The 15,177-nt window shown below is 43.4% G+C and overlaps 2 protein-coding genes across 3 annotated transcripts; one reads left to right on the top strand and one right to left on the bottom strand.

The window, feature by feature from the left end:
- Window positions 1–3,447: 3,447 nt before the first annotated feature.
- LOC127331032 (uncharacterized) lies at window positions 3,448–5,203 on the bottom strand. The gene is made up of 4 exons (XM_051357112.2): window positions 5,039–5,203; window positions 4,815–4,937; window positions 4,644–4,747; window positions 3,448–3,912 (listed from the first exon to the last, which is right to left on the bottom strand). Exons 1-4 carry the CDS (start codon window positions 5,053–5,055, stop codon window positions 3,785–3,787), a joined length of 372 nt encoding a protein of 123 aa, XP_051213072.1. The 5' UTR covers window positions 5,056–5,203; the 3' UTR covers window positions 3,448–3,784.
- A 1,738-nt stretch (window positions 5,204–6,941) lies between these two features.
- On the top strand, window positions 6,942–10,099 carry LOC127331030 (uncharacterized). 2 transcript variants are annotated; one of them, XM_051357110.2, is made up of 2 exons: window positions 6,942–7,355; window positions 7,689–10,099. In XM_051357110.2, exons 1-2 carry the CDS (start codon window positions 7,194–7,196, stop codon window positions 9,732–9,734), a joined length of 2,208 nt encoding a protein of 735 aa, XP_051213070.1. In that variant the 5' UTR covers window positions 6,942–7,193; the 3' UTR covers window positions 9,735–10,099. The 2 variants fall into 2 exon arrangements, with proteins under 2 accessions (XP_051213070.1, XP_051213071.1); XM_051357111.2 differs by having other exon boundaries at window positions 6,944–7,355; window positions 7,684–10,099.
- The last annotated feature ends 5,078 nt before the right edge of the window (window positions 10,100–15,177 follow it).

The following is a 15,177-nucleotide window of genomic DNA, read 5'->3' as shown; positions in this document are numbered from 1 at the left end:
TTATTCCCTTTTGTTCAGTAAATATGTGACTTTTTTGAGATTTAATAAAAGGCTGTGGGGGGCTCCCTTACAGTAGAAAGTTTCAAAAAAAAACGTTGATGATACAATTCTCTTCATGGAACATGACATCGAAATGGTTGAAATGGCTCGAAATGTGAAGTTAATTCTCTCAACATTCGAGCACTTTTTGGGTCTTAAATAAAACTTCCAAAAGAGTGAGTTGTTTTGTTTCGGTGAGGCCTAGGATGAGGTTTAGCAGAATGCCGAACTGTTTAGTTGTAGCCAATGACAATTTCTAATTAGATATTTGGGTTCTTCAGATTCACTATCGAAGACTTAAAAATGGTAAGGGAAATTGGTTGACGAGATGTTACAACAAAATTTAGGTAAACTATTGTCCTTAGATGGCAGATTGGTGATCATTAATTCAGTACCAACTAATATGGTACTGTATATCATATCTTTCTTCAAACTTCCTGAAGGATTCTTAAAAGGATTGAACTATTTCTGATTAGGATTCTTCTGGCAAGGAGGTAGTGAGAAGAATAAATGTCAACCGTCTAAGTGGAGTGTAGTTTGCCGTCCTAAGGACCATGGAGGGCTCGGGAGATAGGACCTTGAGGTCAAGAACCGAGGTCTCCTAGGTAAATGGTTGTTCAGGCTTATTACCGAAGAGAATATGTGGAAAACCCTCCTAAGGAGAAATTACATTGATTCACATGCATTTCATAAGTTCTTTGGAAACCGGGTAACTCGCATTTTTGGGTCGGACTTTTGGCAACAGAGAAATTCTTCTTCCCATAAGGTGTTTTCTTTATTCGTGACAGCTCGGAGATAAGGTTATGGTAGTATAGATGGTTCAGAAACACCACTCTCCGAGAACAATATCCTGCTTTGTACTAGATTGCATGCCATAAAAGCGATAAGCTCGCTAAGGTATTGGAAACCTCCCCACCAAATGTGACATTTAGACAAGATCTCGTGGGCTCAAGATTAGCATCTTGGAATAAATTACTCTAGCTTCTGGATTTGGTTCACTTGGCGCAGGACAAGGACAAGTTTCGATGGAATCTTCACCAGAACGGTCTTTTCTCAGTGGATTCTATGTGCATAGCTTTAGTTCAGCGAGAATTGTCAGTTGATAATAATAATAAGAAAATTAGGAAGATGAAGATACCGCAAAAAACTAAGGTTTTTATGTGGTATCTTCGTTGGGGTGTTATACTCACCAAAGATAACCTTGCTAAGAGGGAATTCACATGCATGTAAAAGTGTATATTCTATCACCAGGATGAGATTATTAAGCAATTCTTCTTCCAATGCAAGTTTGTTTGATCTATAGTTAATTATTCAGATAGGTTCTAGCTTATACCCACAATGTAGCGATGCAAATATTTTGAGCAACTGGCTAAATGGTGTGCATAATAGGTTTAACACTAGTAGGAAACTAGCTATATGTGAGATGCTATTCTTTGGCGCACCAGTTTTGCATGCGCCACAGAAATCACCAGAAATAGTGCGCCACAGAAATAGCGTATTTTTGTAGCGCACCAGACACACATGCGCCACAGAAATATGGTGGGCCACATCCCTATCAACCCCAATCATTGGTTTTACTATTTCTGTGGCGCACAGGACCACATGCGCTACAGAATATCTTAATTCTGCGCCGCAGAAATAAGACTTTCTGTGGCGCACATGGGCTGGTGCACCACAGAAAATACACATTTCTGCACATGAGCTAGTGCGCCACAGAAGCTAGAACGGTAAAATACAAAAGAAATAGATAGAAATTTCAAAAAATAAAATCCTTCAAGGTGCCCATGTATTATGTCATCTAGTACCACTGAGAATTAACAAACATGAATTTTGACTTTTTTTGCAAAATTGCGTTGCAAAATCATCAAATTGGATTCCTGGTTGCATACGAACTCGAGAAAAAAAACGCACAATATATCAAAATAACCGGAAGAAAAATCTACATCCGAATTTATTTGGGTAAGCTATTTATGGTGCACCACTAATGAGCCTTTTCTTACTAGTGTAAGCCATTTATTAGGGTGAGAGCGATTGCAGTAATTTGGTCGTTATTGCTATGTAGAAGTGACAAAATTGTTAATACTAAACATTCATCTTTCATGTTGATTATCTACGGATACACAACTATGCTCCATTCATGGTTGTCTCTACATAACATGTGGAGCATCATGAACTGTTTATTATTGAAGTGTGTACACAATTGGAGAATGTGGCGAAGGAAGTTTTCCCAATATGGATGGTTATGTAATATAAGGATTGGTCCTTCATCTACAATGACGCCTACTTGGCTGTGATGGTTCCTTTTGTAATTGAACTTCTATTTTGCTAGTCTTTACTTTCATGTCATTAGAATTTTGTGGCTTTGTGCATTTTCATTATGCAGAGACCGGATGCATGGTACTTAAACCTTTCAAGTAATAAAGCTCCTATTACTGAATAAAATAAAAATGTGAGCTTCTCAAGACATTTCTCGATCTTTCTTCTAGACGATTGGAGGCAGGAACTATTGCACATATCGATAATTTCTTCAGCAAACAAACCTTTTTTAACACAATAATGGCCCTGAAGGATCAAGACCTATTTAATAAAAAAGATACCCCCTCCGGTTTGCGGTGGGAGTAGTATATTTCACAAGCACAATAAAAAAATAAAAAATACTTAAGGTCTGGTTTTGCATAAAAGGTCTTCATCCTGGAAGACTAGGTCACCATGGCTTGGGGACACCACCAAAATAAGATCCAACCTGAAGGACATCTCCAACAACCAACCTTCAAGTAGTTCTGCTCATTGTTTCAGGATTCTGCGGGCACGTTAATCTTTTTTCTCTACCAAAAGGGTGTCTAGTGAAATAGTTTTATAGAACCTGATCCATAAATTTATCTGCGTGGACTAACTCTAGCAATTGACAGGTAACATGCATGGCAGTTTAGATTTAAAAGCATACAAACAGATCCCGTACCATTTTCTCCCTCCCATTCACTTGTCAATTGCTGAAATTGGCCTACACAGTTAAATTTATGGACCAGGTCCCCGAATTATTTTCCTGTGTCTAGTACTTATTTATTTTGCATGTTATTGTACCTTCAAGTGGTATAAATCACTAGTTCTACTCCTTGTTTCAGAAAACCTGGGGCACGCCAACCTAGCTTTTTCCTCTAAGAGAGGACTGTCTCTGGTGCTTATCTGTTATCCATATTGTAGTACATTCAAGTGGTATAAATCACTAGTTCTACTCCTTGTTTCGAAAAACCGGGGGCACTCCAACCTAGCTTTTTCCTCTAAGAGAAGACTGTCTCTGGTGCTTATCTCTTATCCATGTTGTTGTACCTTCAAGTGGTATAAATCACTAGTTATACTCTTTGTTTCAGAAAACAGGAGTCCGCTATACCAATGGTTGGGCTCAAAAGAAGCATGCAAACTCAACAACCATTTGATTTCTTATGAGCGAGTATCAGCACCACAGTTTCTTCTTGGTTTTTCCAGATAACTTGTTACATTCTGATGCATGAATAAACATGAACAAGGTCACTAGTTTCTAGTACATATTACTAGTTCTCCGTAATTCATCTCTGCTGAACATTTTCCCCCATATTACAGCTGGCAACTCTAAAGAAACTGATGAAGAAGTAGGGCGTGAATTAGGCAAGCAACTGGAGAAAGACCGCTATCAAATGCTGAGAAGGGATTTATTATATAATTTATGTATTGGCTGCACATCATATAAATAAAACAATATACTTGGAAATTATCCGAGGGGAGTATCATCATCTGAATCCTGTTTTTTCTCGACATTGACGACGGAATCTTGTTCATCCCACCCCATACGACTCCAAAGTTGGTCCCCCAGAGAGTTGTCCAACTTCTCTGGTGTTCCTGTAACAACACAATATCCATGGTTGATGTTTATGATAGCAGCAAACTACAGTATGTAAGCTGAAGACAAGCTTGTAAAGTAAAGAATCTCTCTCAACTCTCCCGAATTTTCACCCAACTTAGTTGTCATATAAGATCGTCTAGAGTTGGGAGTACAGCTGCAAATCATCATCTATAATATCATTTTCCTGTACCACCAGAAGCAGCAGCATGTGTACACTAGAATTTAATTTTGTGTGTTCAAAACCGGTGGTCTTCAGAAAGTTGCTAACAGACCAGCTATTTGGCTAATCAGTGAGTGAAAACATAACTCACGGTGTAATTTTTCTACCAATACAACTATCAAGACAACACTTAGGGCATGTACAAGGCGAGGCGACTAGGACAGGCGCTGGGATGTATTTCCTGGCCGCAGTTATGTCATACGATCTCGGTCTAGAGGCGCTTAATTTCAGCCGTCGACACAAAACGTTGCGCTCGGTGCTTCGCTAGAATTTGGCGTGGTCCGTGAAAATCGGAACCATTGAGTTCGAGAAACAAGCGTCCCAACCTAGCGACCTTGGTTGCAGCTCGGAGCACTTCCGATAGACGCTAGCTAGGATTAATTTCTGATATTTGCTCCACTCAAGCGTCTGCTTAGGCGGCTGCCATTGGACATGCCTTTACAACCACGATAAAAATTATGGAAATGAGAGTAAATAAACCAAAAAGATGACAGGTTGGAATATCACCAGATGGTATGTAATACAAGTCTCCAGTTAAACCAACAGCCAATTCACCACCAGCCGGGTCAGTTGGCGGAGTATTTTCGAGAGGCACCCCCAGAGCAGAGAGCCTGCAAAACTACGGATTAGTACGTGATAACACAGGCAACGACTAGGTTATTTAAGGCAATCACGTACAATCCTCGGTCCACCCAGGAGAGCTCGGCTTCGTGGGGCACCTCCAGGTCCAGGAACATGGCCTCGTCTCTGGTGTGAGCCGGCCGGTCGTCGCCTCCTAGAAGGCTAGGTTTTCGGTCCGATCTGCAGGCAGTGACAAGTATACGTAATCCACAAAACAAAGCTTTGTTAGGGTATAAAAAGAAAATTTAGGAGAGAGTGGTGCGTGATGGAGATCGATGTACCTGGTATTGTCAGCCATGAGCTCGCCACTGGCTGTGGTAGAGGAGCTCGAGGTTGCAGGAGGGATGAGGCTGCCGACACGGAGCAAATGAGGACGAACTAGTATGGATACTAGCTTGCTAAATGTAACTGCTGGTCAATGGCGTGCTTCCTCGATCACCATTGTTTACTTCGATCAATTATTGTGGTGACGAACTGGTCAGGTTGCAAGTTAAGACGAAAACACTGGTTGGTGGTACTGAACAGCTTTTGTACTTTTGTGCGCGACCAAGTTAGATTACAAAGTCAAATGTATCTGTCCCATTCGAATATCGCCTGGCATACTTAGATACATAAAAAAAGTTTCACACAAAATTTGTTATCCTTTAGATCCAAAGATAAAATGGGAGTAGGTATATAATGTCAGGACTGATACTAACGTTGAGCTAGAGACTCGTGAGCAGCTCGAGATCGACTAAAGATCTATACGAAAAGAAATAATGATAATAGTCATGTTCTATATTTGTTACCTTATATGTTGTGCAGGAGATTTTTCTTCCATCTATATGTGATCACATGTAGTAAGTTAATTAAGCGTAGTTTTTTTGCCAAAGTTATTCGGTGAAGAGAAAATAAACGAAGATACTATGAAGAAATTAATATAATCCCTATTTTTATCAGAATAGTATTAATAGATTTTTGTTATGATGTTTATACAGTCTAGCTGGGATGACAAAATTGCCTTTGAATATAGAAAATTTCATTGGCTTGGATTCGAAACTAGCTCAAGATAATTACAAGATGGGTGCGAATGAATTTTTGTAGCTTGGCCTTTAACTCAGCTTAGTCTAATCTTGCTCGAGTGCTAGTACGAGCACTATGTCTAGCCAAATTCGCTTAACTTGAATCAGTTTGCAACCCTAGTTGAAGAAACTAACTTGCATGTTGAGATTTTGCAGCTGAACTGAAATAGTCTTAAGTCTTGACATGTATTGGAGAAGGAAAGTGAGAACCAGATGGTTTGTAACTTAACCTGTATTGATTTTTGAATCATCCATCCAAATCTTATATTAGGAAGGTGAGTGATAGAAATGTGGAAAACATGAAGAAATAAAATAAAATAAAAGTAAAATCTCTGCCCACAATTGCATGGCCTGTCATGGTCCACAAGCAGAATCAGTGACCAAGTGATATTATTAAATTTGGCCTGCCATCACAGGCTCACAGCAGAACCTAAATCACTAGACTAAGGGCATCCACAATGTTTGCTATAAGCTGGTTATAAGCAAAGAAGTTATCTTTAAGGGCATCTATATAAATTGTATTAGAGATATTGCCCGTCTTCTCCATGGGCTTGGGTTTTGGCTGAATATTGTATTAGAGCTAATAAGCCTCAAGTTAAGAATCGAGCAAAGACCGATTGACAAAAATAGTTTCGGATAATCATCGATCACATGTATAAGGCCCAATTAATAGAGCCTACACATGAACGCAACTATGTAGTTGGAATGGAGCGAGGATGACATCTTTATAGTGTTATGTACATGTAAAATGGAAACAAAATGCTATATACAAAGTCCCAATTGTTTTCAACAAGCCAGAAATATACAAGTTTTTCACGAAGTGCTACAAAAAAATTAGATGTATAATTAATTTCTCTAGTGGAATTTGCCAATATTTGGACATGGCCGTGTTGTCATACCAAAATGTGTTCTTTGTTACCTTAAGATATTCTGAATATGTTATTTTCTAAAATAAAATTTACAGAAATGCATATGGAAATTGTGTTTGATACATAACACTCTAAAGATGCCAATCCTGGGTCCGCCACTGTTTTCAAGTTGTATATATGAACCTAACCTCTTGGATGTCCTCTGCATCCACTTGCAGTTCAAACAGGACAAGTAACATGTATAAAGAAAAAAGAGACCATGCAGAGATGAGCGGCGTGATGCAGGCTCCGGCCAAACGGATCCCACCAAGTAGCAGCTTTCTCTACTAATCTTGATTTGGAAACGGAACTTTTGTCCAATCTGCAAGTGTACCTTAATATATTGGATCCTGCCAGCTTAGCACAAGGTTATGGTTGCATCCATCTACATCTACAGATACAAACCACGAAGCAGGTTCCTAAATTATCGCTTTCTTTACTACTAGGAGATCCAGCGAGCATCCAAGATGGGCTTGGCATGTCCGCTCGTTAGTACCGCCATGGATCCACTGCCCCTTCGTGACAGTAATTTGCCCCTTTTGCCGCTGGTTGCGGTCTCATCTCGGCGACAAGATCGACTCACTTCGGACCTGCGCGCTGCTTGCTGCAGCATTACTCCTGCCCGGCCGGTATGTATACATCATCGCTTGTCACTTGTAATTGATTGGGGTTCCCAAAAAATAGAATTGCATTTGATGGAGCATTAGTTACATAAGTATAACTATATATGAGTAGTATATTTTTTCTAGAACTGATTGATGGAACCAAAGAAAAAGCATCTGGGAATTAGATAAAGTGTACTCTCGAAATTCCTCTGTTCATTGAGCATGAAAATGCACTATCATCCACCATGCATGCATTTGTATCGTTTGTAGATTTGTATCCGTTTGCTTCTGTTGTCACAGTATCGTGTACTATGCCATATGAAATAGAGTAGTGAAAATCTATTCATTCCAGGGCAGTTCGCGGGAGTGCAAACAGGAGCAGGCTGTACCATGGCTGCGGGGGCACTGGAGCTTTGGAACCATGGGTCGATGCAGATCCTGGTCCTCCTCAGCCTCGGGCTCCAGTTCGTTCTCTTCGCCTTTGCCGGGATCCGGAGGCGTGAAGATGCGCCCGTTCGAAGGTTCCTCCTCTGGCTAGCGTACCTCTTGGCCGACTCCACCGCCGTATATGCTGTTGGGCACCTGTCGTTCAGCAGCACCGTGCGTGAGCATCAGCTCGTCGTGTTCTGGGCGCCGTTCCTCCTGATGCACCTCGGCGGTCCGGACAACATCACCGCCTATGCGCTGCAGGACAATCAGCTCTGGCTCCGCCACCTCCAAATCCTCGTCGTTCAGGTCCTTGGGGCAGCCTATGTCCTCAAGAAGAACCTCCCCGGTAGCGGCGGCTGGGATTTGCTGCGGATCGCCTCCTTCCTCATGTTCGGCCTCGGCGTCGTCAAGTACGGGGAGAGGACGTGGGCGCTAAAGTGCGCCACCCTGGAGAGCATCGGCGTCTCCGTCAAGACGCAGCCACTAGCCATCCACAACCATGTCCACCCCCAGGACGAGGCATCGAAGGAGGAGTTCGTGTTGAGACGAGCGCACTCGCTGTTCCACATCTGCAAGCGCGCCATCGTCGACTCCTCGGTGATCGAGAAGGACGTCGTCGAGGGACACGAAGAGTACACAACCAAGATGATGCACCAAGTTGAGCTCTGGGCGCTGATGGAGATCGAGCTCTCCCTCATGTACGACGTCCTCTACACCAAGGCGGCCGTGGCCCACACGTCCTTGGGCTACCTGGTACGGGTCGTCTCGCCGCTCACTGCCGCAGCCTCACTGCTCCTGTTCCAGTTCACCGTGAAGCATGGCTATAATAGAGCCGACATCGCCATCACCTATGTCTTGATGGGTGGTGCCGTGTTCATGGAGACGACGTCGCTCCTGAACGCCTTAGGGTCTTCATGGACGTTTGCGTTCCTCAGCACAACCAGGTGGCAATGGCTTCGGTACGCAGCGCTGTGCAACAAGAGATGGGACAGGCTTCGGCGTGTGGTTGTGACACTTCACCAGCTTGTCAAGGGAGGAGGCAGCAGGTACGCATCACGGAGGTGGTCATACACCATCGGGCAGTACAATATGTTGCACTTCTGCACTCGCCCCGCTAGCACGCCGTTCACCAGCCCTCTGCTGGGGAGGCTGGCCAAGAAGTTCGGACCCAGTGAGTGGTGGAACACGAAACACTACTCAGCGAGCGCTGACCTGCCGGACTATATCAGGCATCATATCTCGAGCTATATGAAACGGCTGTATAGCAAGGGACAGTTCAACACTGGCTTGCTCAGAAAGAAGTGGGGTGAGGACCCACTTCACCGCCGCGGGCTCTATGGAGAAGGCATCCTTAAGGACTCCCTCGGCGTCGAGTTCCAGGAGGGCATCATCATCTGGCACATCGGCACCGAAGCTTACCTGGCCAAGAGCCAGAGAGCCAAGGCCGAGGGCGCGGCCGAGCATGTGCATGCCATCAGGGTTCTATCCGACTACATGATGTTCCTGCTGGTGGATCGCCCGTACATGCTGCCAGGCCAGCCCCAGAAGAAGATCTACCAACGGATATGCGAGAAACTGGTCGCCATGCGATCACTTCATTCTAAGTACGATCTTCGCAATGGTATGGTGAGGAATCTATTCCGCCTGCGCGACCCACCAAACTCCAAAACCTCCAGAGTCGCCGAGAGAGAGGAGCTCGCCAACATCCTATACGATGAGTACAAGAACCACGAGTTCAGCCACACCGCACCTCGTCTCATTCACGCGGCACGACTCGCCAAGGAGCTGCTGGAGAAGGAGAGAGGCGGAATGCCCGATACCTTGAACCTTGTGCTTGAGGTGTGGATGGACATTATCGTCTACGCAGGCAACAAGTGCAGCAGGAATTCCCATGCCCAGAAGCTCAACAGTGGTGGAGAGATGACCACCATCCTGTGGCTTATGGCAGAATACCTCTACCAAGCGTCTCTCTAGTAGGAAGCGATCAGTCGTGTAAAGAGATGGTATATTTGTTAATTTTAGTGTTTGAATAAGTCACACCTTGCTAAAAAAATTCCCTCACAACTTAAAATGTGTGTGTGCGTGTTTTTTGTTAAGAGTTTCTAAATCTATCATGATCGGGATTTTATTAGGTCGAAGTCCCTGCCTTGTGTCATGTGATGTCTCCGTGTAGAGATTGACACAATGCTGGAGAGAATCAAGATTATATGTATATAGGGTAGCACTCTGTAACACCATCATTTTGTCATAAAAAAACCATATATACATATATACTGCCGTTAAAGGTATCTTGTCGCCCTTGTTCAATAAAAAGTTCAATCGATGGCTTTTGTTGATTAGATTAACAACTCTGCTGTACCACCTTCGTTAGGACATCTAATCGGACCACTGGCTCGTACTCTCACATGCCTGAGATTATATGGAACTACCTAGCTATGAGCCTATAACCCTGATTCAAAAATTAAGTATTGTCAAGCTAGTTCCAAATGAATGAGCTGGTTTACCTAAAAAAAAATATCAAGGAGCTGTGTCCGGCAAAGATGCACATGCGCACGTGTGGTAGCTTGCATTATTCCTGGCCATATTTGTAGTTATTCTTTGGCATTTTTTTTTGGCTTCTTGGCATTATGTATATGATCCTGTTTTACTTGGTCTAAGATGTCAGGTTCGATCAGGCATTCCGTTCTATCTATCTTTATAGGAGGAAGCTGCCACTATTAGCCGAGCAAACGCTGAGTTCCTTTTCTCGCCAAGTTCTCTCGCATGACCTGAAAAATATCTTACAAGCTGCACATGCACACATACAAGCTGCTGTGAAGTTCTCCCTAGCTGTGACAATTTCTGTTAAGACAAGATGTGAATTTTATGGCGACTGAGAAGAACTTGTATGTACTTGAGTGTTTTTGTTTGGGAGGTTGCGAGAAGGTCATGTAGGAGCAGGGACCTTGGAAATTTCTTAACATATCGTGCGCTTTGAGCTATATGATGGTTCACAAAGCTATCCTCGATTTCCTTCTGTAAGCTTACATGCCAATTGTGGGTAATCTTGAGAGTAACGTTGTGAAACATGAAACTGGGTAAGCTATTTCAATGGATTTATTTGTGAATTTTTCTGGAAAACTTTGACACATGCTATCTCGATTTTCTGGGGTAGAAAGAGGGAAATTTTCAGGGTGTAGTTGTGAGTGTATACTCTACTAGTGCGAGCTATGTGGCCTCCTCAGACATGTGTACAATGATCATGGAAACAATATGCAATAATTCAGAGAAAGACCGCAATTTTGAACCGTGGATGCTGGCAGAACCTAGCTCCCGGGGTGGAGGAAGCCTGCACGGGGCTTGCCCCATGGTATTGGCCAGTCAGATAAAGGAAGGGGTTGTGACCGTGGTTTGAGAGGGTGAATATGTTGACATCACGGCTTCTAGCTAGCCTATGCTTAGCAGAAAGGGAATTAATGACAGAAATACATATATGGTAGATGAAGGAAATCGCAAGCATGTGAAGAAAATTGATGGCTTGCAGTCTTTGAAGGCTCAGTATGTCTTTAATCATGTTTTGGCGTTGATGACGACAAATTATAAGTCCAATGCCACATGATGCCAGACTCCGAGTAATCTATGGTTTCTTGTGGACGATGGCAGAGCCATGAACAAGGTAGTCAATCTTTCTCAATACAAGGAGAATTCATGCGAAAAATAATAAAAAGGGTGAACTGTCCACAACTGCTTCCGGGTGGTCTTGGGTACGTCACGAAGCCCATGACTATATCCGAGTGCTCTAGGGTGTGTTCCGGAGCGCCCGGTTTTCTTACACCTGGTGGCGCTCCTGCTGTGGGGTGATGCCCAAGCCAAAGAATATAGGCAGTTCCTTTGGGCGCTCTATGGTTGGTTTTGAAGCCTCGAGCCTTTGGTTCAGAGCCTCTTGATCCTGTCGTCAAGTACATAGCTAGCGCCCATATCTGGAGCCTACGGGACTGTTGTTTAGACAAGGAAACGAATAGGTTTGAGTTCCTCTCTAAGGCCGCTAACCCTTCGGGCTTAGGGTTATATATGACATTATTTCCATTTCAAATTTGAACAAAAGCCTTCCCCACACTATCATAGTTCAAACCTTTGATTCGTTGAGTGATTTGTGAGGGATTTGAGACAGGAGCTAACATCTTGTTTCATCAGCCAACTTTGGCGTATTAAGCAAGTTCAAGTCTTTACCCCCATTTATTTTGCTAACCTTGGAGGTTGAGAACTCCTACGTGGTAGCAGTAACCGTTATCTTTCAAGTAGGAGTCACGGTTATCTTTCAGTTCCTGATTTGCTCGGAATTAAAAAGGGGTTAGAGACCTGCCCATGTTCTGCACTAGTGGACTAAGGTTCTAGCGAGTTCCACATCAAGGGAGTGAACATCGGGATAAACAATCATCTCCGCGTGCCAAGATTATTTATATCCGAGCTCTTTACCTTCGCAATAGCATTTGTCCTTGAAGTACCACACTGTATCATATGGGTTGTTTCACTTAATTTTTAGGCACACTCTGTTTATCACTTTATCTGCATAGTCTAAACTTGTGAAAACAAAAGTATAATTTTAGAAACCTACTGAATGATAAAGATGGGTTTTACCTCATTAAGAGTGGGATGGGTGAGGACGATAGGGAGGCGGAGAGATACAAGGAGAGCGAGATCCAGAAGTTTATTGACACCGGAGTTGATTGACTCACGCCAAGCATCCTTCAAGGCTTCTATCGGTAACAAAATTGCTAATGTCATAGCCTTTACCATTGCAAAATATTTGTCTGTAGGATTACATGAAAGCATCAATCTAGTGTCATGTGGGGATCCAAAGGCCGCTCTCTCCCCTAGTGTGACCGCGAAGGAGAGTGCAACTCCTCCCTTTCGTGTTGTTGGCTACACCTACACCCCACCCCCAATCCAAATGCGACATATCAACCATTAATGTTCTCCACCACCTTTAGATGGAACTCAGTTCTACCTTTGGAGATCTTCTACGCATTCTCAGATTCTTAATAGTACCGAGGAAATTTGGTTGGTGGTGGTTGATGGGTTTAAACCAGTCATTACAAATAACTTGTTACCTCAGGAGATCGTTGACAGTCAACTCAACTCCATGACTCGCAGCAAGGTTCTCAATGCTTTGAGATGTAAAATCTATGATCAAGTCAATTCTATCAGGTCTGCAAATGAGCTTTGGGAAAGGATCATTGTGTTAGATGAGAGAACCACCCTCATTCAAAGATCAACATATGAGCGTGCCAAGAGGGAGATCAACATGCTTGTGGTCAAAGATGGAGAGTCACTCAATAGTAGGGATGTAATCGGATCATATTTTGCTTCTTACCATATCATCAACCATATTTTTGATGGATTCAGATTGGGGCGAATAGTGACCTACTGCAGTTTCGAATGCAGATAGTGTACGTATTAGTGATAGGGTGGATGAAGGGTGCACTTGGGAAGGAACAAAAACTAGCAAATGACTATGCGCATAGGTAGATCGACAAACTTTGTAACCACAATACTTGATGAAACAATTTCAATATGTGCATACACTGTGATAGCAGCATGATACTAAGACAAGGCAATAAACAAACGAGCTCGAGCATGTTCTGCAGCAGTGGTGGCATTGGCATAATAATGGCATAGGACATGTACCTGCTGACGAGGACGCCACACCTGGCTACCACTTCAACTTGAATCTCTTTCCCCCGTATGAAGTTTCTGGAAGTAAAAGAGTGGTTTTAAATGGAAGTATACTCCCCGGAAATAAACATGAAGTGCATTGCAATATACGTATGAACTATGATAAAGGAAACAAGGCAAGAAATATACCAACCAAAAATGATGTCACCTACATAGAAAATCTTATCAAGCATTGGCGAAAATTTGACAAATTATCCATGGACAGTTTGGAGACACACAGACAAACATTTTTGGTGGAAAGTAGGGGCCTAAGCATCAGCATGTAAGAATGGGAGGGAAAGGGGCAAGGATGAAGTTCTCAAGCATACCCACATGGTGAAATGGCAATGGCAGCGCCTGAGACCAGAGGCAGCGCGCGAGCGCCAGTACGGAGGCGCGGGGTGTAGCCGTGTAGGCATTTAGGGCGCCAGGCAGCGTCGGCCTGGTGACCTTGTCACACCAGCGCCGGGAGGAGAGCCACGGCGTTGAGAGGGAGAAACCGAGGAGAGGAGCCTCCGCGCAGGGAGGGCGGCGCAGGTGGTGTCTCCGGGAGTTGCTCGCCTGATTTCGTACAGCTAGTTTAGGCCCGGTAGTACTTTGGGCTGCTGGGCTGCTTGGCTGCTGGGGTGGTACTTTTAGAGCCAAAGACCCTTATCAGCTATCACTTGTCATTCCCTCAAAAAAAATGTTATCACTTATTAGGGGAGATGAAACCAATAAAAAATGGCAGGTTTCCCTAAAAAAAAGCAGGTTCAAATATTGCAAACCCTATTCATCGCCCATCAGCGTGCATCTCGCTCAGGAGCAAACAGCTTGCACCCACGGCCCGTTACACGCAGAAGCAACATCGAGGCGGTATACATATGCAAGTCAGAGGGACCCCTCCTACCTCCGAAGATTGCTAGGTAGTCACATCCTAGTGGCCTACAGCAAGCAGCTACCTTTAAGCAGCACAAAGGAAGCTCGTATCTCCAATCAGCAAGTCGATATCTAACACAAACCAAATCAAGTTGCTACTTTATTTTAAAAAGCAGCTCTAGGTCATCCGAAAAACTAGGTCTTAACTTGAAGAATTTATCAATTTCACGCATAATTATTAAGACCCATAACTAATCATGTCTAACTATCTACTTCATGAAACCAAACTAACCCACACATTAGGACGAGAACTAAAGAAACCCAAAATGATAAACTAAACCATCCAACCCCCTTATGCTAAAACTATTCTAAGATTTAATCCCATCAATCTGTGGCCAATGATTCGGTGTCATGGGGGTGAGGGAGAAAATATTCATCTCTAAGCCGTGTAGCAAGATTAATTTTCTTCGGTTTTGGTATCATGGTGACTTTTCTCATATGATGATGGTTGTGTTGTCTCAAATAAAAGATCCTTGGCCGGCTGGCCCCAGTCCCATCTCGGCAATACTAGGTTGGTGTTGCCGGGAGCATGGGAGTTTTTCCTGTCCCTATCGGTCTTCGTGGACAATTGGTTATTCTTGTTATTATATGTTGGCCTGATTGCACTAAAAAAAGAGTTGTTATCTACCATCTGCAAAAAATCATCACCTAAGGATCTAAGGATCTACCACGGATTTTTCGTGGTTAATGAGTCTAAGCCGACGAAACATGTTATGTGGTGTTTATCACGTCACCTAAGGATCTACTACGATTTTTTCGCTCCATGGTGGATGATGGGCCTTCAGCCAGGTGAGAAATTATTTTT

The sequence above is a fragment of the Lolium perenne genome, chromosome 2 (genome assembly GCF_019359855.2).
Source record: "Lolium perenne isolate Kyuss_39 chromosome 2, Kyuss_2.0, whole genome shotgun sequence".
NCBI classification, from domain to species: domain Eukaryota; kingdom Viridiplantae; phylum Streptophyta; class Magnoliopsida; order Poales; family Poaceae; genus Lolium; species Lolium perenne.
Note: the sequence above shows the minus strand (reverse complement) of the source record. Positions and strands in the feature narration are given on the sequence as shown.